The 26,185-nt window shown below is 45.6% G+C and overlaps 1 protein-coding gene across 10 annotated transcripts in view; it reads left to right on the top strand.

Annotated features, from left to right (window-relative positions):
• INF2 (inverted formin 2) overlaps positions 1 to 26,185 on the top strand; it is a 125,110-nt gene that overhangs the window by 80,084 nt on the left and 18,841 nt on the right. The window contains exons 8-16 of one of the 10 annotated variants that reach the window (XM_068107078.2): positions 3,936 to 3,995; positions 4,368 to 4,799; positions 4,927 to 5,070; positions 5,216 to 5,352; positions 6,001 to 6,062; positions 7,565 to 7,667; positions 13,621 to 13,703; positions 24,290 to 24,390; positions 24,526 to 24,596. In XM_068107078.2, the coding sequence (XP_067963179.2) occupies positions 3,936 to 3,995; positions 4,368 to 4,799; positions 4,927 to 5,070; positions 5,216 to 5,352; positions 6,001 to 6,062; positions 7,565 to 7,667; positions 13,621 to 13,703; positions 24,290 to 24,390; positions 24,526 to 24,596 (1,193 nt within the window). Of the gene's footprint in view, positions 1 to 3,935; positions 3,996 to 4,169; positions 4,800 to 4,926; positions 5,071 to 5,215; positions 5,353 to 6,000; positions 6,063 to 7,564; positions 7,684 to 13,620; positions 13,704 to 21,218; positions 21,602 to 24,289; positions 24,391 to 24,525; positions 24,597 to 26,185 lie in introns of those variants that run through there. The other 9 variants (XM_068107077.2, XM_068107076.2, XM_068107075.2 and 6 more) reach the window with 9 other exon arrangements.

Raw genomic sequence — 26,185 nt, 5'->3', positions numbered from 1 at the left:
CACAGAGCAGATGAGTGTGATGCTCACAGAACAGATGAGTGTGATGCTCACAGAGCGGATGAGTGTGATGCTCACAGAGCAGATGATGGTGATGCTCACAGAGGAGATGGGTGTGATGCTCACAGAGCAGATGGGTGTGATGTTAACAGAGCAGATGGGTGTGATGCTCACAGAGCAGATGAGTGTGATGCTCACATAGCAGATGAGTGTGATGTTAACAGAGCAGTTGCGTGTGATGCTCACAGAGCAGATGAGTATGATGTTAACAGCAGATGGGTGTGATGCTCACAGACCAGATGAGTGTGATGTTAACAGAACAGATGGGTGTGATGCTCACAGAGCAGATGAGTGTGATGCTCACAGAGCAGATGAGTGTGATGTTAACAGAGCAGTTGTGTGTGATGCTCACAGAGCAGATGAGTATGATGTTAACAGAGCAGATGCGTGTGATGCTCACAGAACAGATGAGTGTGATGCTCACAGAGCAGATGAGTATGATGTTAACAGAGCAGATGGGTGTGATGCTCACAGAGCAGATGAGTGTGATGTTAACAGAGCAGATGGGTGTGATGCTCACAGAGCAGATGGGTGTGATGCTCACAGAGCAGATGAATGTGATGTTAACAGAGCAGATGAGCATGATGCTCACAGAGCAGATGAGCATGATGTTAACAGAGCAGATGAGTGTGATGCTTACAGAGCAGATAAGCTGTTGACAGGGCAGATAAACATGATGTTAACAGAGCAGATGAGAGGGATGTTAACAGAGCAGATAAGCGTGATGTTTGCAGAGCAGATGAGCATGATGCTCACAGAGCAGATGAGTGTGATGCTCACAGAGCAGATGAGTGTGATGTTAACAGAGCAGATGAGCGTGATGCTCACAGAACAGATAAGCTGTTAACAGAGCAGATGAGTGTGAGGCTCACAGAGCAGATGAGCATGATGTTAACAGAGCAGATGAGCATGATGTTAACAGAGCAGATGAGCATGATGTTAAAAGAGCAGATGAGCGTGATGCTCACAGAGCAGATGAGCATGATGTTAACAAAGCAGATGTGTGTGATGCTCACAGAGCAGATAAGCGTGATGTTAACAGAGCGGAGGATAAGGAAGAAGGTGAAGATCGACGAAATGCAGTTTGGATTTATGCCAGGAAAAGGAACGACAGACGTGCTCTTTATTGTGAGGCAGTTGCAGGAGAAGTACATGGAGAAGAGGAAGAAGTTGTTTCTTGGGTTTGTTGATCTGGAGAAAGCATTCGATAGGGTTCCACGCGAAGTATTGACATGGGCTTTGAGGAAGTTAGAAGTGGAGGAATGGTTGATCAGAGTAGTGATGGCAATGTACAAAAGAGCGCGCACAGCTCTAAGGACGAAGGACGGGAACAGTGGTGAGTTTGAGGTGAAAGTGGGAGTGCATCAGGGGTCGGTACTAAGTCCACTACTATTTGTAGCTGTGATGGAGGTGCTGCCTCAGAACGTAAAGGAGGGTTTACCGTGGGAGTTGTTGTATGCAGATGATCTGGTGTTGATTGCGGAAAGTATGGATGGACTGAAGGAAAAGATGAACAAGTGGAAGGAATGTATGGAGACAAAAGGTCTGAAGGTGAATATAGGAAAGACGAAGGTGATGGCAAGTGGTAAAGCATGTGGTGAGGTGGAAAGAACTGGGAAGTGGCCCTGTGCTGTGTGAAGGAAGGGTGTCGGAGTTAGTCCGTGGGCTGAGTAGGGTTTACATGCACCCCCCCCCCCCCCCCCCACAACTTAACTTCCCGGGTATGTCCATGTACCCCTCACCCTAGGGGTTAGGAAAAACCATGTTAACAGAAAAAAAACTCATTCCCAAGGTACCTCCCACGCATATTTTGATGCTACCCCCCCTGTGTCAGTGATTTCCGAAAATTAGGGGTAGGCGAAATTCAAATGGCCATAACTTTTTACCTAGTCATCCTATGGTTGCATATGACCCCTCAAAATGTTTGTTCTGGGACACTCTTTACAATGATATGTGTTATATGCAAATGAGGTCACTAATGAGGTCACCTGAGGTCAAACAATGAGGGAATGAGTTTTTTTTCTGTTAACATGGTTTTTCCTAACCCCTAGGGTGGGGGGACATGGACATACCCGGGAAGTTAAGTTGTGGGGGGGGGGGGGGGGTGCATGTAAACCCTACTCAGCCCACGGACTAAGTGAACTCCATTCAATGTACAATGTGCGCTGAGTGGGTTCATCAAAAATGTAGCGGTCTGAGAGGGTCATTAACCAGTGTGGTGTGACAGCTACATTCAAATGTATGGTGTGCACAGAGGGAGCTGCAGATGGAGGAAATGTTGAGTTGGATCTTGGAGACGGCGTGAAGCTGGAAGGTGTGAAAACATTTTGCTATCTCGGAGACATGCTGAATGGGGAAGGTGGATCAGACTCGGCAACTGTTGCTAGAGTGAGATGTGCATGGAAGAAGTTTCGGGAACTGCGTGGCGTGCTGATGAGGAGGGGAGTGTCGTTGAAGCTGAAGGGAAAGGTGTATGCTGCATCTGTGAGAAGTGTTATGATTTATGGGAGCGAGACATGGGTCATGAATGTAGAGCAGCAACGAAGGCTGGAAAGGGTGGAATTGCGAATGGTTCGGTGGATGTGCAGAGTGTCGCTGAGAGAGAGGAAGACAAATGATGAATTGCGAAAGATGATGGGAATAGAGCCTGTGATTGATGTTGTGAAGAGGAACAGGTTGAGATGGTTTGGTCATGTGTTGAGGAAGGATGAAAGTGACTGGTTGAGAAGAGTGATGGAAATAAATGTAGAAGGAAGTAGAGGACGGGGAAGACCGAGAAAGGCTTGGCTAAAGACGGTGGAAGAAGACATGCGGGCAAGGGGGTTAACAAGGAGAGATGCAGAAAATAGGGCAAAATGGAGAAGATTGTCATGGGGACCGCAAGGCTAACCTCCGCTCTTGCAGGGAAAATGGCCTTAAAATGCATGTTGTTGTTGTTGTTGTTGTTGTTGTTGTTGTTGTTAACAGAGCAGATGAGTGTGATGTTCACAAAGCAGATAACAGTGATGTTAACAGAGCAGATAAGCGTGATGTTTACAAAGCAGATAAGAGTGATGTTAACAGAGCAGATGAGCGTGATGCTCACAGAGCAGATGAGCGTGTTGCTCACAGAGCAGATGAGTGTGATGTTCACAAAGCAGATAACAGTGATGTTAACAGAGCAGATAAGCGTGATGTTTGGAAAGCAGTTAAGAGTGATGTTAACAGATATCTTTAACAGCTCTTTGGAGACAGGACAGGTACCAGACCAAATGTAACACCATTATTTGATAAGATACCACATAGAAGTCTGTTAACCATGGTTAGGGCTTTTGGAATGCAACTCCGCAGATGTTCGGAACTTTCTAGCTGCTTCCAGATATGGTGCCATCTCATGATAATGAGCAGTTTTTGTTTCCTTCTGGTTCTAAAATCATCTTTTATTTATGAGTGGTTTGTTTTGGGAATGTTTAATGAGCTGTGTTTGAGAGTGGTAAAGGAACCCCACGGGGAGAGTGTACAGAAGGGCCGCTCACTAATTATTGCTTTCCAGTGAACAGTGCAGTGCGGTTTGTTAAAGTAACACGTTGTTTCATCCCATCAACAAACTCGAAATTGTACAATGCTCAACTGACAGTTTGACATCAATGAATGAACGAACCTTGGAATTTGTGACGCCTTCTGTTATCTCCCCCTAACCCCACACCTGCCCACACCCCGCTTCCCCCACCCAGTGAAATTAAGTTGCTAAAATGTTGCAATTAATTGTTGTGGTGTTGATAAAGTACATGCATGATGGGCTAAATGGCATTCTCCTGCATCCATGTTATTTGTATATCCTTGTAAAAGATCCTTAGTCTGAAGTGTGAGTGTTGAGAGTAGTTGTTGTCGTGTTACAGATCTTGAGGAAGATGATGTTGAAGTGCTATGCTGGAGATTGCTGCCACAAGTCACACAAGGTACAAAAAGGGGGAAATCCTGCAGTTATGACACAATTACAAGTTGGCATTTCCTTGCAAGAACAAAATGAGCAAGCATCTCTGTTTTTCTCATTTTCCTTCACTGTTCCTCTCAAACACCTAATGACCCTCTTTCTCCACAATCCCATTTACATGGCATACCGGCCGCACCAGACCCACCTCCACTACCAGGCATCCCAGTTCCAGCAACCCCACCTCCACTACCAGGTATCCCAGCTCTGCCAGCCTCACCTCCACTATCGGGCACTGCAGCTCCAGCAACCACACCTCCTCTACCAGGCATCCCAGCTCCACCAACCCCACCTCATCTACCAGGCATCCCAGCTCTGCCAGCCCCACCTCCATTACCAGGCATCCCAGCTCCAGCAACCCCACCTCCACTACCATGTATCCCAGCTCTGCCAGCCTCACCTCCACTATCAGGCACTGCAGCTCCAACAACCCCACCTCATCTACCAGGCATCCCAGCTCCAGCAACCCCACCTCCTCTACCAGGCATCCCAGCTCCACCACCGCTACCACAAATTCCAGCTCCACCACCACCACCTCCTCTACCAGGCATCCCAGCTCCACCACCTCCACCTCCTCTATCAGGAATCCCAGCTCCACCACCGCTACCACAAATTCCAGCTCCACCACCACCACCACCTCCTCTACCAGGCATCCCAGCTCCACCACCGCTACCACAAATTCCAGCTCCACCACCACCACCTCCTCTACCAGGCATCCCAGCTCCACCACCTCCACCTCCTCTACCAGGCATCCCAGCTCCACCTCTACTAGGTAGCACAGCGCCACCACACTACCCCTCTTTTTTTTTGTTTTGTTTTTACAAGCATTTCTCCTCTGTAAATACATCAGAGTAACAAGACTGTGCTCAGCTGCCCTCCACCGCCTCCTTGTTCTGCAGAAGGCCTAGTAAGGCCAGTACAGTTTAACAGTCTTGGTGCAATTGCCGGTCACATGTCTAATGAAAAACGCCTGAGCTGTCACCAGCCTTCTAGGAAAATGAAGAAATTAAACTGGAAAAAGCTGCCCAATCATCCTCTAACAGGTTTGAAAGTTTTATGCTTAACCCCAATCCATACAATAATCAGGCATTTCTGTGATGCCTTTCAGCAGCAATAATTCCATATTGCCAAGTGTGTTTGAGTGTGGCCGTGTCGGTATTAATGAGATTTTGGTATTGATGGCCATAGCAGGTTCATCTCTGTGGCTTTCGGGTGAATTGGATTTGCCAGAACCAGATTTCTCTGCAATTGAAGAATTCTTCTCACAGGTGGAACCACCCTCCAAAAAGAGTTCCACACCTGTGAACAAAGTTGAACCTCAGGAGGTAAGCAGTTGGACTGCAAGTAGAACTAGAATGGCCCTCGTAAAATTTTGCACATATGTGGCAAACGATAACGTTGTGCCATTACCAGTTCATTACCAGTTCAATTGAGGACCAGTTCACTGGTAATTCCCTGTTTGTCGTTAAAGGCGGCAAAAAGGGTTGGCGTCAGGAAGGGCATCCGGCCGTAAAACATTGCTTCAAAAAGGGGACCGAAAAACAACAACAACCACGGTTCCCGAAAAAGGCCAACCCCCGCTTGCGGGGAAAAATGGCCTCTAAAGGTGTTTATTATTTATTGTATATTACCAATTGTCTATACACCTCTTCTTTTGGAGTTAGAGGTGAGTACACAGTAACAGAACTTCCAGAAGTCTAGATTGTATATTAAAGTCTGGGAGATCGGTGGCTCCTTGTCAGGGAACTTGCATTAATATTTAAAAAATAGAAAGAAACAATCGTGAATGTCTGTTGTTTCCACACGTTGCAACCTGCTTTCTGCTTTTGTGCTTAAAATGGAATATTATTGATGCTTGCAAAACCACGCTCTTTCAGAAATGATTGGACATTTGCAAAAACAAGGAATATTGTTTCCACAGCAGAATGTTAAAGAAATTATGCAAGTCTATTCCAGACTCTTGTCTTTTCCAGATTTCTTTCCTGGATTCGCAAAAAAGTCTGCGGCTCAACATATTCCTGAAGCAATTCAAGTGGTATGCAAAATGTTAAAATTGATGTTGTACTCATATTTACAAGAGTGCTACTACCCAAAAGTTGCTTTCTGTACCTGATTGTCACGCCTGCAGCTTTCCTTGTTATTAGACAAACCAGATTATTACGAATTTGCAAAAAAACAAGAAGAAAAAGGCATAAAATGTCATAGCACCGCCGTGGGTTTAGTAATTTTACTGTACGGAGTTAAAAGCTGTCAGTCAGCCATCTTTGGTCGGATGACAAAACAAAGAAAATAGGTCCATGCATGCCCGAGAAATTGTTGGAGGCACGTCTGAGTAACAAAATAACCGCCAGTCGGCCATCTTGGATCTCATCTAGAAAAAAATGACGTGCTTATGTAAGCCATCATTCATTATCTGCATGCCAAGTTCGAACAACATCGGTAAATGCATGTCCGAGAAATGGTTGGGGGCACGTCTGAGTAACACAATAGCCGCCCGTCGGCCATCTTGGATCTTATCTAGAAAAAAATGACGTGCTTATGTAAGCCATCATTCATTATCTGCATGCCAAGTTCGAACAACATCGGTAAATGCATGTCCGAGAAATGGTTGGGGGCACGTCTGAGTAACACAATAGCCGCCCGTCGGCCATCTTGGATCTTATCTAGAAAAAAATGACGTGCTTATGTAAGCCATCATTCATTATCTGCGTGCCAAGTTCGATCAACATCGGTAAATGCATGTCCGAGAAATGAGTGGGGGCACGTCTGAGTAACAAAATAGCCGCCAGTTGGCCATCTTGGATCTTATCTAGAAAAAAATGACGTGCTTATGTAAGCCATCATTCATTATCTGCGTGCCAAGTTCGATCAACATCGGTAAATGCATGTCCGAGAAATGGTTGGGGGCACGTCTGAGTAACAAAATAGCCGCTAGTCGGCCATCTTGGATCTCATCTAGAAAAAAATGACGTGCTTATGTAAGCCATCATTCATTATCTGCGTGCCAAGTTCGATCAACATCGGTAAATGCATGTCCGAGAAATGGTTGAGGACGTGTTCAACATCGGATTTTTGCAACTAAAATGGCCGCCAATCGGCCATCTTTGATCGCATTGCGAAACAAAATGATGTGCTTATGTATATCGTCATGTATTGTCTTTGTGTCAAGTACGAACAAAATCAGTCCATACATCTCTGAGACAGTACATCCTGCCATATTCGTTTTATTTATTGGGGGATCGTAAATGGTAAATGAAGAATGAATTCACCATTGTTTCGGCCATTTGTTGGGGGTTGTACAAATACCCCGCACATAGCGCGAGCGATAGCTGGTCCTCTGACACGATAATATATAGAGGGCCTATAAGTCTTTATTGACAACTAAAGAAGCATTTTAATTGTCAATATCAATGACACTTCCAGTAGTGTGTTAGAAGAGAGAAATCTAAACATTACATGGGGGATCGGTCGTATGATTTGTTTATTTTAGGCCTACATATTGTTGGTTCATGGTTTGTAAAACAACTTGTGTTTCAGTTCCAATGACGAAATAATCGAAATGATAAGAAGAGGTGACAAGGAAAAGTTAGATGAAGAAAAGCTGAAACAGCTTTTGAAATTGCTTCCAGAGGAGGACGAGGTACGAGTGTGATACGGTAAAAGGAAGTGTTGTGCCACGTTTTTGGATTCATCATGTTCGTTTCCTTAAATCTTTCTGCCGGTGGTAATTTTCATTGTTTGGACTGCCCTGATGATGCTTGCAATTAGTCACTTTCGAAAAATAGATGCTGTACATTTATTACATACTAGCAGAAGTACCCGGCATTGCCGGGCGGGGGAGGGAGGGAAACGGGGTGGAGGGGGAAGGGGAGGGGAGGGGAACGGGAGGGGGAGGGGAGGGGAGGGGGAAGGGGAGGGGAGGGAGGGGGAGGGGAGAGGAGGGAAACGGGGGGGAGGGAGGGGGAGGGGAGAGGAGGGGGAGGGGATGGGAGAGGAGGGGGAGGAGGGGGAGGGGAGGGGAGGTGGTGGAAGGGGGAGGGGGTAGGGTGGAGGGGGAAGGGAGGGGGTAGGGTGGAGGGGGAAGGGAGGAGGAAGGGGGGAAGGGGAGGATGGAGGGGGAAGGGGAGGGGAGGGGGAGGAGAGTGGGGAGGGAAGGGAGGGGGAGGTGGGGAAGGGGGGAGTGGAAGGGGGAGGGTAAGGGGGGAAGCGGAGGGTGTAGGGGGAAGGGAGGGGGTAGGGTGGAGGGGGAAGGGGAAGGGGGGGAAGGGGAGGGGGGAGTGGAGGGAGGGGGGGTGGGGAAGGGGGTGAAGGGGAGGGGGGAGGAGAGAATGGAGGGGGAGGGGGGAGAGGGGAGAGGGGTGGAGGGGGAGGGGAGGAAGGGGAGGGTCAGTCAACAATGACGTTGCAGTTCTCATGGTAAGAGAGCAGCACAACAATCGCGACATCGTCCAGCATCTTCGCGACAACAGCACAAAGCGGATTTTGGAGACTCACCGATCCTGTGACACCCTCCAGTACCGGCGTTGTCGGGTGGAGGAAGGGAGACCCGTACATTCTCAACCCGTACATTTGCCCTCTCGACTCAAGCTCACTTGGACAAAAGCCTCGCACAAATTACACCATGAAGGCCCAATGGCCATGTCTATGCCACAAATCAAGTACATGAGCGAGTGTGGTGCACTGAATTGAAAGTATATAGAACGCTCATATTCCGTGAAAAGTGTAGCCGCCGTGTCGCCATCTTGGTTAACACGACTCGACCAACTCGCTTCGCGGATCTCGTTTGTTTTGAACGTGTCCCAGATTTTAAAAGGCAGACAACCGTTAAAATGCCATTTTGAGCGGCAATAAACTGCTCCAATCGGTTACGGAAGGGTTGTGGAAAGACGTTTCACAGCTGTTTCAAAGACGTTTAATTCATATCGCACAAAATCGACACAAAACACGATCACACAAAAGGTGAAAAAACGCAATCGCTTTTCGCTCTGAATTACGTGCAAACGTGTGACGGAAATCACCATCGCACAGCATGGAGTGCCAACCAAGATGGCGCCCGGTAGCTGCATCTCCACCTATGTGGTGTGAATGGCAATGGTCATTGATTCGATATATTTTCCGTTCAATGGTCTGGCGGCGGGGATGGAACATCACGTGATCGCTCTGAGCGAATCAGCGAGCTGCTCTGGCACATGCTGAGATTCCGTGTATAATGTTCCTCGCTGAAATGCGCTGAGGTAAATATGAATAAAAAATATGGATCTCGTCAAATATTTTTAGGTAGGCCATGTCCTTCCCAGGCTCAATGGCCATGTCTGTGCCAAATATCAAGTACGTGAGCCTCTCCATTTAGGAGTCTATCGGTAACATTACACACACACAAACTGTGTTTTATGTTCAATGGTCTGGCGGCGGGGATGGAACATCACGTGATCGCTCTGAGCGAATCAGTGCGCTGCTCTGCCACCGGCTCAGATTCCGTGTATAATATTCCTCGCTGAAATGCGCTGAGGTAAAAATATGGTAAAAAAATATTATGAAATAATTTTTTTTAGGTAGGCCATGTTCTTCCCAGACTCAATGGCCATGTCTATGCCAAATATCAAGCACGTGAGCCTCTCCGTTTAGGAGTCTATCGGTAACATTACACACACACACACACACACACACACACACACACACACACACACACACACACACACAAACTGTGTTTTATATACTAGGGCATGCCCGTACAAAATTATATCCCCCCCCTCTATTTACATGAAATGGTTTGGTCCATTCGCAAAGCCAAAGCGGACGGCTTGCGAGTACGGTGACAATCCCCCCCCTCTATTTACATGAAATGGTTTGGTCCAAAGCGAACGGCTTGCGAGTACGGTGACAATCCCCCCCCCTCTATTTACATGGAATGGTTTGGTCCAAAGCGAACGGCTTGCGGAGTTTGGTAAAGAAATCGCCATAGCTCGGTAACTACTTGTCCGATTAATTTCAAACCTTGAAAAGGCACATCCTCGGGTCCCCAGCAATATACCTGGCAAGTTTCAAGTATATCGGACCGGTAGTTGTCGAGAAACAGCGGTCACAGACAAACATACAGACATACACACAGAGATTACTGGAATTATAGATAGATATATATGCACGTTGCACGAGCAGTGGTTATCGGGGGTGGGGTGGACCAACTTGAGAAAGGAAAGAGATGACATGAGACAGAAAGGAGGGTAGGGATGGGTAGGGAAGTAAGGTTCACTTTTCTCTAGGAGTATAGAAATATGTTTTGGGAGGAGATGCGAATAAGGGGCCTAAGGAAGGAAATTAAAATGTATTTCTGGAGGTGGGGGAGAAACGGTCTCAAATACTACAATATTTGCATACGTATTAAATAAATTGCTTTATTCACAACAATATAGCTGAGTGACTGTGACTCAACATTGTACTTCAATACAAGTCAAATGATCTGTCCTCTGTCACTTCTGGTGAGATATCGATAGCGGTTGTCCAATGCTGAGCCTAATCAAGCTCTGGCCTGCCGATGCATTTTGTCCCTGAGCGCTGTTCAAAGCAAAGGGATTTTGGAAAAGTAGGAGCTGATGCCACCCACCATCCCTGTGCCATCCCACGACACCACTTACTGGGGCAAATTTCCAGGAGACCCAAAGCAATCCATTTTCCCAGGAAAAGAGCATACATGCGATGTGCAGTTGGATTTTTATCATCAATAATCTAGTATGTATTGGAAAAGGTCGTCAATTATTCTGCTGATCCCAGATCCATACTGGCAAAGTATTTTTTTAAAAATAAAGTCCAACTCATCTGAACATTGAATTGGGGCAAGTGAGCTCAAATGCTCCTGACTTGGCTATCTGCCCTGTTTTCACTTACTGCATAAAAAGAAGACGATGAATAGAAGAAGAAGAAGAAGAAGAAGAAGAAGAGAGAGGAAGAAGAGTATATTATGCTTTTCAAGGTCTAGCAGTCTCCTACACTCCTAGCAAATTCCTTTGTTTGTTGCAGACCCGACTGGCATGTTGATGTTAGGGTTTCACTGGGTCCCGTCAGTGCCTGTGATGTCAGCGGAGATCTCTGCCAAATAAACTGATGTCACCATGACTTCATGTCGCCATTTTGACGCCATATTTTTTACAGGTTATAATAGTGGAGACGCGAACGTAACTGGCAGTGGGTGGGCCATGAGAGGGACACACCGTGCATGAAGGCGGGCCCAGTGGTTGTAAAGGCCATTACAAGGAGCTTCAATACAGGAGGAGGCCATTAGGCAAATCAGGCCTGTGCAGTGGTTTCCAACTGATGGCTGTTTGTCTATACTCTATTCTTTTTACATTTGAGCATCAACAAGGAAGCAGCATGTGCCAATTTTAAAGTCTTTGGAATGACTCAGCTGGGACTCAGGGTGGATGCTCCAGTCATTACATCAATGATGAGTCTTTAAAGCTCTTGGAGAAGTTGTTACATGGAGACAGAGACATTGGACAAAACTGGACTTCTCTTCAGTTGAACACTGCTTGTGACTTTGCGGGAAGTGATACAACTTCCCAAAGCACTCTTGCTCCTGTGACGTCACATTTCTCTCCGCATTCAGTGGGGGAATTAAAGATAAATCTCACCCCACTCCTCTTCCATCGCCCCTTTTCCCTACCTCAGTATGCCGACCATGGGGCCTATATTTATGCTATATTGCCTAAATGTGAAGAAACAAGAGAGGAAGCAGTTACATACCAATTATATGATGCTTGGTATGACTGCCAGGTTCAGAATTGTACCGTCGACCTTCCATACTTGGAGCAGATGCCGTTGAAAGTCCACTAATGGTGAGAAACACTATAACATTGTTGCACATTTTCCCACCAATGTGTCAAAGGATCCAATCATTTGCATTCACTGCCGATGGCGAGGACACTTCGGTCTTCATTTTTCAGCAGTCGAGTGCAGAAGAGCAATGTAATGGTCTCCTGACCCTCAAATTGTGACTACGTGATGCAGGTTATTTCCCCAGGCGGCTTGTTTCCTGTAATGCAGGGCCTTATTGAGCCGCCTATTCCTCAGCATGCTTCACCTTGTCTTGGTCTCCAAATTCTCTGCTTACGGCATTGAGGCCTACCTCCACACATGGCTTACTGATTTCCTCCGCCCTTGTAGCCAACGTGTGGCTCTCAACGGGTTCCATTCATCTCCTCTCCCTGTCAAGGCTGGAGTGCCCCAAGTTAATGCATTGGTCCCATTCGTATTCCTAATCTTCATCAATGGTCTCTCTGACTCTCTGGGAAATCCTCTTTATCTCTTCGATGACTCCACACTCTACCATAACATACCTCATCCTTCAGATAGCCAGGCAGCAGTCTCTTCCAACTCTGCAGGCCTTGATAGAATCACAAGCTGGTCCAACACTTGGAATATGTCTTTCAATCCCAACAAATCTCACACTCTCACTTTGTGTTTCCGAAAGAACCAACTAATGAACCCTCCAATCTATTTCCTTAATCCTCTTGACTAAGTTCAGTCACTCAAACTCCTTGGTGTCACCATGAGCCATAATCTTTCTTGGTCAAACCACATGTCTAAGTTGGCTTCCCAAGCCAGTTTCCACCACTGTGCAAAGTCTTTCCTTGGCAGATCTGAACTTTTATCTACCTACAAGGCCTTCATCTGCAACTTGGTGGAGTACTGTTCTCCCATCTGGGCTGGTGCTCCTGCCTCATTCCTTGTTGATCATCTTGATGCCATGGACACCAAGGCCTTCTCAATAACATTGAAATCTCCCACGATGTAGCTGAATCTCAGGGCCTATCACCTTCACATATTAGACAGGTTGGTGGTCTCTCTGTTGATCTAATGGTGATGACGATGGCAAGACCAAGATGCTCGGCATGTCTATCTGAGCATTATACTTCTCGCACACTAATTGGCTTGCTTGGGTGATGCCATGACAGGTTGCAGCTCCTCTGCAAAATAGTAACTGAAGAGGCTATCAAGTTTAGGAAGTTGGTAGAGGGCTTTTTCGCAAAACAACTCCACGCCGCTTACCCCCTTAGATGCTTATTACTTGCAAAATCGAAGATTTTTCAAATATATTGGTTGATCTTGTGCGTTATTCTGTCTGTCAATCGCCTGCAGGTCACAATTTTAAACGGATCTTCACGAAACTTCACCAGATGGTAAAGTTGGTCATAGGGAAGAAGCCTATTGATTTTGAGGTCAAAGGTCATCTTGAGGTCAAATTTCTAAAATTGTCGACTTTCATCCGATTGACTTGTAAATTTAACATCATTTGCATATTGAGTCACTAAATTGGGAAACCAACTATTTTTGAGGTCAAAGGTCAACTCAAGGTCAAACTTCCCAAATCATCAATTTTCATCTGATAAATCATCAGTTTTCATCCGATTGACTCGAGCTTTGATTAAGGTCGTCAATTTTAGTCTTAACGAAATGGACAATTTGATGTATCCATGGCAACTTTATGTTCTTGGGGGGCTGTGGGGGGGGGGGGGAGGGGTGGATTTTTCAAGTATCGTGCTCTGCATGACATCTTCTTATTTTGACTTTAACTTGCGTTGTGTGTCTCATTTTTCTAGATAGAGATGCTCAAATCTGTTGACGAAGGTAAGAAGCTTGGAAACGCAGAAAGCTTCTATCAGCATCTTATCACTTTGCCAAGGTAAGGTGGCATTCCACAGATTTTGTGTAACGCAATGGACAGTGAAAAGCCATTTGGTAGATCGAGTTTTTTTTTTTGTTTTTTTTTTGTTTTTTGTATACAGAGTCGAGGCTCGTGAAAGAGCTAACATTTATCAAACAAACAAATCAAACAAACAAGTAAACAAAGTATATAAAAGTGGGAGCGGTCGACAAGATGGGGAGAGAAGGGGAGGAAGCACACAAACACAACATTTGAGGGCAGGGACATCGGGAGATGTGTGGGAGGCAGAGGGCCTGGTGGGAGGCAGGATAGGTATAAAACGCAAGGACACCAAGGACTTCCAGGAAAGAAGACAAAAGTCACCTCAAAAAAGTGGATTTGGGGTGAAATTAGCGGGGGTAGAAAAGATCAAGGTTTTGGATTGGGGAAGTTAAGAGATGGTGGTGAACAGCTGTTTTAAAGACCTGGAGGGAGGAGTGGGATTGAAGAGAGTGAGGGAGTTTGTTCCAGAGGTGGGAGAAAAGAGGAATGAAGGAGTGAAGGTGAGCAGAGAGTCTTGATTTTGGCAGTTTAACCATAAGAGGGTTGCAGGCAGATCTTGTGCGACCTGCAGGAATATTTGGGGGACAGAGCCCAGAGAGAGCTGGGGGAGCAAGGCCGGAGAGGAGTCGGTAGAAGACGGAAAGACCACCAACCTGCCTGCGGTGAGTAAGTGAAAGGCCCTCGGAGATAGCATCATCGCGGGAGATTCCAATGATTCTGAACGCTTTGGTTTCAACAGCGTGAAGACGAGCTAGGTGTGAGGCAGGAGCACCAGCCCAGAGGGGAGAGCAGTATTCCATTGAGCTGCGGATGAAAGCCTTGTATGTGGTGAGGAGCTCAGGTGTGCCAAGGGAGGACTTCGCACGACGGAGGACGCCCAGTCGGCGACTGGCTTTGGAGGCCAGCTTGGAAATGTGGTTTTCCCAGGAAAGATCATGGCAGATAGTGATGCCCCAAAAGCTTGAGTGACAGAACTTCTTGGAGAGGATTATTCAGAAAGTAGATGGGAGGGTTGTCCAGTCAGTCTTTTCGGAGAGACATCGTAAGAGTGTGAGATTTGTCAGGATTGAAAGACATGTTCCACTTGTTTGCCCAGTCTGTGATTTTGTCCAGGTCTGCAGAGAGTGAGGAGGCTGCAGACTGCCGATCTGAGGGATGAGGAATTGAGCGGCAGAGAGTGGAGTCATCAGCAAAGAGATAGAGAGGATTTTCAAGAGAGTCAGAGAGATCATTGATGAAGACCAGAAAAAGCACAGGGCCCAGAACACTGCCTTGGGGAACTCCAGCCTGAACAGGAAGAGGAGATGAGAGAAACCCATTCAGGGCCACACGTTGACTACGACGAGAGAGGAAGTCTGCCAGCCATGCGTGGAGATTTCCATGGATACCAAAGGAGGAGAGCTTGGTGAGCAGAGCGGGGTGCCAGACCATATCGAAGGCACGTGATATGTCGAGGGAGACAGCTCTAATTTCCTGTTTGGCATTGAGGACCTCCATCCATTGTTGAGACAGCAGAAGCAGCATGTCCAGAGTAGAGTGACCTGGTCTGAAACCAAATTGATGATCAGAGATCAAGCCATTGGAGAAGAGGAAAGATTTCATTTCTGAAGCAATGATGGATTCCATGACTTTGCTGATAATTGGGAGAAGGCTGATTGGTCTGTAGTTGCTAGGATCTGTTTTTGCACCTTTTTTGTGCAAAGCGGTGATGTTGGCTGATTTCCAAGCAGATGACAGTTGACCTTGAGCAAAAGAGAGGGTGAAGAGAACAGAGAGAGGGAGTGAAAGAGCGGAAGAACGGGATTTTAGGACCCGTGGGCCGTCAGGTCCAGTTGCAGAATCAGAGTCAAGGGTTGACAGAAACTTTTCCACCTTGTCAGGAGGAAAGGACACGGAGTCCAGGAGCAGCTGGGTACGACTGGGTACGGTGGGTACAGAGAGGGATGGGTTTGGGACACAAGATTTAGAGGCAAACACAGAGTTGAGGCATTCAGCTTTTTCACGTGCGGAGTCAGCTGTGTAGCCGTTTGAGGTAAGGGAGGGCATGGAGGGGGAACAAACACCAGAAACAGATTTGACCAGACGCCACCAGGATTTGGAAGAGGGAGACAGATAAGAGAGTTCGGTCTTGAGAACGGAGAGATATTGTTTCCTGGCTCTCCTGAGGGTGGACACACACTTGTTTTGGGCTTTGTGAAAGGAAATGAGATTTCCTTCCGTTGGATTTCCTTTCCAGGAGACGAAGGCAAGTTGTTTCTGGGCAACAGCCTCACCACAAGATTCTGTGTACCATGGACGGGAGGAAGGGTATGACAACTGAAGACGAGATGGGATAAATCTGTGCATGAGAGAGAGCAATTTACTTTGGAAGAATTCCCAGGATGAGTTGATGTCAGAGGTGGTAGAGATGGGAGACCAGTCCAGATGATTGATGGCTGCTTGAAGACCGTGCCAGTTGGCCTGAGTGAAATGCCAGACTCGTCGACGCTGAGGAGGCTCCCTGAGAATGGTCAGAGAGATGTCCACTTTAACAAGCACATGATCAGATGAGCCGATTGGAGCAGAAGAAGAGCAGCAGACATTTTCAGGGAAGTTAGTCATAACCAAGTCCAGAAGAGAAGATGCTCCATTGACTGCGATCCGGGTTGGGAAATTGACAGATTGTGTCAGTCCCAGTGAGTCGCAGAAGTCCTTTGCTGAGGAGCCATGGCTGGTGAGAGTGGTACCCACACCCAGCCAACTGGCATGGTGACAATTGAAATCACCACATATGAGGAAGAGAGAGTTCGGATGAGTAGACAGAAGTTGGTCCATATTATCAGACAGCGAGATGTAGATGGAGTCATTACTGTTTGGTGGACGGTACAACACACATATGAACAAGAGGTGGGAGCGAAGGGGAAGCCGTAGCCAGAGGTATTCCTGGGGGTGAGGTGGAGAGAGTGCAGTGCAGGGCGAGTGAGGAAGAGAGTTTTTGATAAAGATAGCAACCCCACCTCCAGGACGAGGCTCAGGTCTATCATACCGGAGGAGGGAGTAACCCGGGAGAGATACTAAGGAATCAGAGACATCATGAAGGAGGAAAGTTTCTGTTAAGCAGATCACGTCTGGTTTGACAGAAGCAACCTGTATGGAGAGATCAGTTGAGTTTGAACGAAGGCCCCGGATGTTTGAGGTCCATACCGTCAATGAAGAGGAAGGGGGAGCATCGGATACAGAACAGGGGGGAGGAGGGGTAGGGTAAGATGTGGAAGAGGTGGAAGAGGTAGGGAGAGCTGTTGAAGGTGTGTCAGAGATTTCAGAATAGCTCGGAGAAAGGGAAGGATGGGGCGGACAAAAGGTTTGATGGTGATTGGGTGAGGCACAATGAGGTGTTATTTGAGGAAGGGGAAGAGCGAGGCAGAAGGTTGGGGGAGATGGAGGTGAGAGTTGGAAGAGGGAAGAAGTGGGGAGGATGCTTTGAGAAGGGGGAGTGAGAGGGGGGAAATTGAGAAGAAATGAGGGTGGGGAGATTTGAAGGGGAGGGGCGAGGGGGGAGTTTAGGAGGGAAGGGACAAGGGGAGGGATTTGAAAGGGATGGGATATGGGGGAGATTTGGAGGGGAGGGGTGAGGGGGGAGTCAAGGAGGGGAGGGGCGAGTGGAGTCTTGGAGGGGAGGGGTGTGGGGGGAGTTTAAGAGAGAAGGGGAAAGGGGGGAGATTTGAAAGGGATGGGTGATGGGGAGGATTTGGAGGGGAGTGGCAAGGGGGAAGATTTGGAGGGGAGGGGTGATAGGGAAGATTTGGATGGGAGGGGTTATGGGGAAGATTTGGAGGGGAGGGGTGAGATTGGATTTTAGAAAGTGTACGATTAATGGGAAACGAACATTTATTGCAAAATGAGTTTCTTGTGACCTTCAAGTCAAAAATACGTTTAAGGACGCTGGAGGGAGGATAGAGTGCAGGAGAGTTTAGGGAATGTAGAAAAGAGGCACTGAAAGAGATGGAATTTTTTTTTGGGATGAATAGATTTTGTGAGCAAGTCGAAAGCAACCTTTTAAAGAAGAAGAAGAAAAAGGTGTTATAATATATGACGAAATACAGAACTTGAGGGGAAAGTGTAAACATTATAAGGTTAATAACAGTGAACGTTAACAGTGAACAGTAATAACTGTTATTCCAGTTACAATAATAACAGTGAACGTCGTTCGAAGAACGAACGAACGAATAAGAACAAATAAACGAATGAGAACAAAGAATAAGAACAGAGGAGGAAATGTTTTTTTTTTGTTTTTTTTTTAGTTGATTTTAAACAAGGAAGTAGGCTATGGGGTGAAAAGACTGGGAAAAGCAGAGAATGAAAGTTATTGGAGCTCAAAAGACACATCGCTGAGAGGAAAACGAAGCCTCAAGGTTGTACACTGTACAAGGCCTCAAAAGACACGGCACGATTTAACACGATTTTCGATACAGGTACGAAAGATTTGCACCGAAAATCTTCCTCGGGACACACGATACGTACAACACCATAAAATAAATACAGTTATAACGAAAATACAAATGGGAACAATTACTTAACTTCGATTTCGATGGAGAGTGTGCACAGCTGCGAATAAATGAAAACCTCGCCGGCAAGACCATTGAGATTGATGTCAATAATGAATAAGGATCTGTTTAGAATGAAACCTTTTTTTGCGATTCGTCTGTTTAGCAAAGCTCCAAGTTCATTTCAAGCACTCGATGTATTGATCCCTTCTACTTCTACACCTACCGGTGTGTACCCCGGTTTAGAATAGGTACACCATATCCCTGCGTGTTGTAAGAGGCGACTAAAAGGGTTGGCATCAGGAAGGGCATCCGGCCATAAAACATTGCCTCAAAAAGACAACCATGACAATTACAACTAGATATGGGCAGGGTACAGCCCGAAGTACCCCGTGGGGGACCCCACTCCCTCTCGTCAAAACTCAATGTGGGGAACCCGCTCGATAGGGTGGAAATCACTCCATTTATGACAACGAAAAGTCTGATGCCCGACGTGGAGTTCGGTTTCTGAGGTTTGGGACATGAATGTAGGGACAATGACAGGGAGATCAGGAGAAGTGGTGGAAGTATTGGTCAGAAGAAGAGTGGACATATGTTGTGTGCAGGAGAGTAGATGGAAGGGAAGTGGTGTGAGAATGGTGAAGGGTAGGCAGGGACAGAAATACAAGTTTGTGTGGCAAGGGTGCCCGGAAGGCATGAATGGTGTTGGTGTCCTGTTTTCTGAGGAGTTTGTAGATCGTGTGACTGGAGTGGGTGGAAGGTTGATGATTGTGAGAATGATGATTGGAAAGCTCTTGGTGAACGTCATCTCGGGATATGCTCCGCCGGTTGGTCAGAGCGATGAAGAGAAGGACAAGTTCTGGTGTGCGATGGAGAAGCTGATGGAAAACGTGAAAGATAAGGAAGTTGTTGTGGTAGGAGGAGACCTAAATGGACATGTGGGAAGGAGTATGGACGGTTTTGAGGGAGTTCATGGGGGTTACGGATATGGTGTGAGAAATGGAGAAGGTGAAAGGATTTTGGAGTTTGCTGATGGAGCTGATATGTTGATTTGTAATACTCAGTTCCAGAAAGAGGATAATAAGCTTGTTACGTACACGTCAGGTGGGTCGACGACAACCGTTGACTACCTGATGGTGCGTAGGCGAGATAGGGGGCACCTCCGGGACACAAAGGTGATCCCGGGGGAGGAGGCTGTTTCACAGCACCACTTGGTTGTCTGCGACATAAGGTTGAAAGGTGCGAAGAGAGCTCGGCGGGTGAAGTACCAACCGAGAATGAAGGTGTGGAGGTTGAAAGAGGTGACAGTGAGAGAGGCATTAAAAGAGAGGCTGAGTTTGGTAGAGGATGATGTGGTTGAGCTTGAAAGTGGTTGGATGTCAATGAAAGATAGTCTGTTGGGATCCGTTGGTGAGGTATGTGTATGGACAAAAGAACCAACGAGGCACTCGGAAACATGGTGGTGGGATGGTGAAGTTGGAAAGAGGATTAACGAGAAGAGGAAGATGTTCAAGGAGTGGCAGAAGGTGAAGGGTACGGCAGCAGAAAAATCAGAGCATGAAAGTTATAAGGCAGCCAAGAAGGCTGCAAAGAAAGAGGTGGCAAAGGCGCAGGAGGCATGTAGGAAAATGTTCGGAGAACGCTTGGATTTGGAAGAGGATCAGAGAGCAGTATTCAGGATTGCAAAGCAGATAGCAAAAGAGAGATGTGATGTGATGGGGGTGAGTTGCTTGAAGGATGAAGTGGGACAAATCGTTGTGGACCCAGATGGAATTAAAGGAAGATGGAAGAGATATATGGAAATACTGTTGAATGCAGAGAATGAATGGGATGGCAACATAGAGAGGAACCCAGTTTTAGGACCGGCAGAGAAGATAACCGAGAAGGAAGTTGAGGAAGCGATTAAAGCAATGAAGAGTAGAAAAACGGGAGGGTCGACGGGAGTTGTGGGAGATATGTTGAAGGCAGCGGGAAGTTGGGGTGTGAAGAGAATGACAGAGATCTGCAATCTGGCGGTGAAAGAAGGCCGCATTCCAGTGGATTGGGAACTGAGTACCCTCATCCCTCTATACAAGGGGAAAGGTGACCCTCTGGACTGTGGCTCGTATCGAGCGATAAAGTTATTGGAGCATGGAATGAAGGTATTGGAAAGGGTGTTGGAGAGGAGGATAAGGAAGAAAGTGAAGATTGATGAAATGCAGTTTGGATTTATGTCAGGAAGAGGAACGGCAGACGCCCTTTTTATTGTGAGGCAGTTGCAGGAGAAGTACATGGAGAAGAGGAAGAAGTTGTTTCTTGGGTTTGTTGATCTGGAGAAAGCATTCGATAGGGTTCCACGTGAAGTAGTGACATGGGCATTGAGGAAGTTAGGAGTGGACGAATGGTTGATCAGAGTAGTGATGGCAATGTACAAAAGAGCGCGCACAGCTGTAAGGACAAAGGACGGGAACAGTGGTGAGTTTGAGGTGAAGATGGGAGTGCATCAGGGGTCGGTACTAAGTCCACTACTATTTGTAACTGTGATGGAGGTGCTGGCTCAGACCGTAAAGGAGGGTTTACCATGGGAGTTTTTGTATGCAGATGATCTGGTGTTGATTGCGGAAAGTATGGATGGATCGAAGGAAAAAGATGAACAAGTGGAAGGAATGTATGGAGACAAAAGGTCTGAAGGTGAATATCGGAAAAACAAAGGTGATGGCAAGTGGTAAAGCATGTGGTGAGGTGGAAAGAACTGGTAAATGGCCATGTGCTATGTGCAGGAAGGGTGTCGGAGTGACCTCAATTCAATGTACAATGTGCGCTGAGTGGGTTCATCAAAAATGTAGTGGTTTGAGAGGGTCATTAACCAATGTGGCAGCTACATTCAAATGTAAGGTGTGCACAGAGGGAGCTGCAGATGGAGGAAATGTTGACTTGGATCTTGGAGACGGCATGAAGCTGGAAGGTGTGAAAACATTTTGTTACCTAGGAGACATGCTGAATGGAGAAGGTGGATCAGACTCAGCAACGGTTGCTGGATTGAGATGTGCATGGAAGAAGTTTCGGGAACTGAGTGGCGTGCTGATGATGAGGGGAGTGTCGTTGAAGCTGAAGGGAAAGGTGTATGCTGCATGTGTGAGAAGTGTTATGATATATGTGAGCGAGACATGGGTAATGAACGTAGAGCAGCAACGAAGGCTGGAAAGGGTGGAAATGCGAATGGTTCGTTGGATGTGCGGAGTATTGTTGAGAGAGAGGAAGCCAAATGATGAATTGTGAAAGATGATGGGAATAGAGCCTGTGATTGATGCTGTGAAGAGAAACAGTTTGAGATGGTTTGGTCATGTGTTGAGGAAGGATGAAAGTGACTGGTTGAGAAGAGTGATGGAAATGAATGTGGAAGGAAGTAGAGGATGGGGAAGACCGAGAAAGACTTGGCTAAAGATGGTCGAAGAAGAAATGCGGGCAAGGGGGTTAACAAGGGGAGATGCAGAAAATAGAGCAAAATGGAGAAGATTGTCAATGGGACCGCAAGGCTAACCCCCACTCTAGCAGGGAAAATGGCCTTTAAAATGCCTGTTGTTGTTGTTGTTGTTGATATATTGATCACTTCGTATACTGTTCGATGGTAGTTACTACGTAGTTTACCAACAAGATGAAAATTGATCCAAAGTAGAGAAGTTTTAGAGTGCTAGGTGGAACGAGGAGACATCTATTTTTTTACTTGCCAAAAAAAATGTTTTTGACAAGTATGTTGATCACTCCGGTTTGTGTGTGTTTGTTTGTCTGTCCGCTCACTTATACTTGCCTACAGGTCACAATTTTAAACTGATCTTCACGAAACGTCACCAAATGGTAGAGTTCGTGATCCGACAAAATCATATATATTTTGAAGTCCAAAGGTCAAAATGTGAACATAGGCCAAAGGTCAACCACTTTTTTCAAATTTCTAAAATCCTCAATTTTCATCCGATTGATTTGAAATTTGAATACGATTTACATATCAGCGAACTGAATTCAACCACCAACTATTTTTGAGATCAGCATAGGCCAAAAGGTCAACATAGGCCAAAGGTCAACCACTTTTTTCAAATTTCTAAAATCCTCAATTTTCATCCGATTGACTTGAAATTTGAATACGATTTACATATCAGCGAACTGAATTCAACCACCAACTATTTTTGAGATCAGCTTCGGCCAAAAGAGCAACATAAGCCAAAGGTCAACCACTTTTTTTGAATTTCTAAAATCCTCAATTTACATCCAATTGACTTGAAATTTGAATAGGATTTACATATCAGCTTACTGAATTCAACCACCAACTATTTTTGAGATCAGCATAGGCCAAAATGTCAACATAGGCCAAAGGTCAACCACTTTTTTTGAATTTCTAAAATCCTCAATTTTCATCCAATTGACTTGAAATTTGAATAGGATTTACATATCAGCTTACTGAATTCAACCACCAACTATTTTTGAGATCAGCATGGGCCAAAAGGTCAACATAGGCCAAAGGTCAACCACTTTTTTGAATTTCTAAAATCCTTAATTTCCATCCGATTGACTTGAAGTCTGAATAGGATTTTCATATCAGCTAACTGAATTCAAACAGCAACTATTTTTGGGATAGCATAGGCCGAATTTCTAAAATTGTCAATTTTCATCCGATTAATTTAAAATTTGAAGACGATTAGCATATCAGGTCACTGAATTCAACCACCAATTATTTGTGAGGTCAAAAGGATGCTCTACTGAGTGCCATTTTACTTTGTTCTCTTTTGCCAAGTGTCGCTCTACGAGTGATTTTTCATTTGTCTTCTTGCTGGATAGAGAAGGATGCAATTTTAAACATTTATGCAAGGATATTGAAGGAAACCTGATACATGAGCATTTTATTATGAATTGTAATAACAGCTCCCACCAGGTGACGCTATACAACACAAATTTACAATAGAAAATGAATACCAGGGATATGATTTTTTTTTTGACACTTAAAACCTTCCTGTGCACACCCTAAGTGCCACCAATTTTTAACTCATTCTCTCCAAGCAGAATGCGTAGAAGACAAACAAACAAACCCACAAACAAATAAACAAGCACTTCTAAAATGATATATGTGGTCGTATGATCAAACAAATTGTTTTGTTATTTTTTTCACAGGAACGAGGTTCATGGAAAAGAATGGTAGAACTCTCAGTTAGATAACCGTCAAGGGAATGGACGAACAGGAAAATAATAGACGGAGGAGGGAAGGTAACTGGAAGTAGCAAGTAAAGTTGTTGAGTTAGGAAAGGTTAATGGGGGTAACAAATATCATGGGCCAGAATTGGGGTTGACAAGAGATGGCAGTATACTGCTTCCTTGAAGTTCTGGAGGGAAGAGTGAGACAGAACAGCCTCTTGAAAGTGATGCCATAGCCTGGAGAAGTGAGAAACAAAGGAGTTGAGGTGTGCAGTCAGCCTGGATTTTGGAAGTTTAACCATAAAGTGATTACTGTAAGAAAACATGCATCCAGGAGTCTCCAGGGACGGTTGGATGACTGAGAGAGAGCGGAGGGAGCGATGTTGGAGAATAGACAGGAGAAAACAGTTAACCACCGACCTGCCTGTGGTGTGACAGCAACAGACCTTGAGAGCTATAAATTCCACAGAATGCAGGAGAGACAGATGTAATGCTGGGGCACCAGTCCATAGCGGAGAGCAGTATTCCATTGAGCCACAACGCACAACGGCCATGTAGACTGAGAGTGTCTCTAATTTTCAAGGAAAGCCTTGGATCTATGGAGATGTCCAGGAGATGTCAATTGACAAGATTAATTACATCTAAAATACTGCGGAGATATGGAAGCTGTAAAAGATGGACGGAGAAATAGAGGAAGAGAGATGTCCTCCATGTGTTAGCATCGGACGCAGTTAAAAGGTTTTTTTGTCTGTCGTAGTTTGAAATACTATGCAATAGTAAACAGAAAAGCAAGAAACAAATATATTGTTAAATTATCCCCCACCTCTTCCCCCCTCCACCCCACACCTCCACCTCCTCACCCCCCACAATATTCTACAGTTACACGGTACGTCTCGAAGCGTTGCTGCTTTGCAGTGAAGCAAACTCCATTCTTGCAAAGCTGAGACCACAGGTCGACAGTATACTTTTAGCCTGCTGCGGTGAGTTTGCCTTATGCCGCGTTTTGTTGAACCAATTACTGAAAACAACATGAGCAGTTTGTAGGTGCATTCAGAGTATGAACGATCTGTTCACTTATTGAAGATTTTAAAAAAATATGAATCCATCTCTTGCAGATTTGCTGAACAGCACAAGATTGCAGCGTTTTTGCATGCTTGTGCTGGAAGTGGGGAATTTCCTAAACTTTGTAAGTTTGTATTTAATACGATCAAAACTTCCTGTGTTATCCAAAACTCAAAGATATGTGTGGACTCTTTGAGATGGTGAAGTAATAGTCTCAGTTATTGATTTGAGGGACCGATACTGTATCTGAATTTGGGTGTCCATAAGTGACACAGTTTTCTTCTCTTTAGAGGTATCAGTTGAATTTCTACATTCCTACATTCTACGAGTGTTGCTTCTTTCTATATAGGAGAAATCCTCGGAGAAAAAATTGATTGGATGTGATCTTGCTGTTAGGAACCGTGAACTGAACCAAACATTATTTATTTTGTTATTTTTGAAATTACTTTATTTTGTTGTTCTATTTGTTCTATGGACACTTTCTGACGGGTCGGTGATTTTTCCTGGTGTATCGGCTTTGCTGCAAAATTTGCGAAATCGCAAAATCGTCATGCAAAATTTCAGCTTTCGACAACACCAGGAAGGTACCGAACATTAATATATCAGTGAGTCAGTGAGTGTTTAGAATGAGCTTTATATATCTTACTATAATTCACCAAATGTCTGTCCATCTGTCCGTCTGTTCCCAGGTACCGCAAAAACGGCTGAACCAATCGCAACAATATTTTGGGTGGGTAATCCTGGGACGCCCTGGAGTAAAATTGGCTATATTGTTTTTCCAATTTCAGCTTTGCTCTCCAGCATTTTCAGGTTTGGACTCCCGCATAACGTTATTGTCCCGGGTACCGCAAAAATGGCTGCACCGATCGCAACGATTTCCTGGAACCCCTGCAGTAAAATCCTACGATAATTCACCAAAAGAACAACACAACAACATGCATTTTAAAGCAATTTTCCCTGCAAGAGTGGGGGTTAGCCTTGCGGTCCCCATGACAATGTTCTCCATTTTGCCCTATTTTCTGCATCTCTCCTTGTTAACCCCCTTGCCCGCATTTCTTCTTCCACCATCTTTAGCCAAGTCTTTCTCGGTCTTCCCCGTCCTCTACTTCCTTCTACATTCATTTCCATCACTCTTCTCAACCAGTCACTTTCATCCTTCCTCAACACATGACCAAACCATCTCAACCTGTTCCTCTTCACAGCATCAATCACAGGCTCTATTCCCATCATCTTTCACAATTCATCATTTGTCTTCCTCTCTCTCAACGATACTCCGCACATCCACCGAACCATTCGCATTTCCACCCTTTCCAGCCTTCGTTGATGCTCTACGTTCATTACCTATGTCTCGCTCCCATAAATCATAAACCTTCTCACACATGCAGCAGACACCTTTCCCTTCAGCTTCAACGACACTCCCCTACTCATCATCACGCAACTCAGTTCCCAAAAATTCTTCCATGCACATCTCACTCAAGCAACCGTTGCCGAGTCTGATCCACCTTCTCCATTCAGCATGTCTCCGAGGTAGCAAAATGTTTTCACACCTTCCAGCTTCACGCCATCTCCAAGATCCAACTCAACATTTCCTCCATCTGCAGCTCCCTCTGTGCACGCCTTCCATTTGAATGTAGCTGCCACACTGGTTAATGACCCTCTCAGACCACTACATTTTTGATGAACCCACTCAGCGCAAATTGTACATTGAATGGA

Source organism: Myxine glutinosa, chromosome 2 (genome assembly GCF_964187855.1).
Source record: "Myxine glutinosa chromosome 2, kmMyxGlut1.1, whole genome shotgun sequence".
Taxonomy (NCBI): Eukaryota; Metazoa; Chordata; class Myxini; order Myxiniformes; family Myxinidae; genus Myxine; species Myxine glutinosa.
The sequence above is the reverse complement of the archived record's forward strand: the minus strand, read 5'-3'. Positions and strand labels throughout refer to the sequence as shown.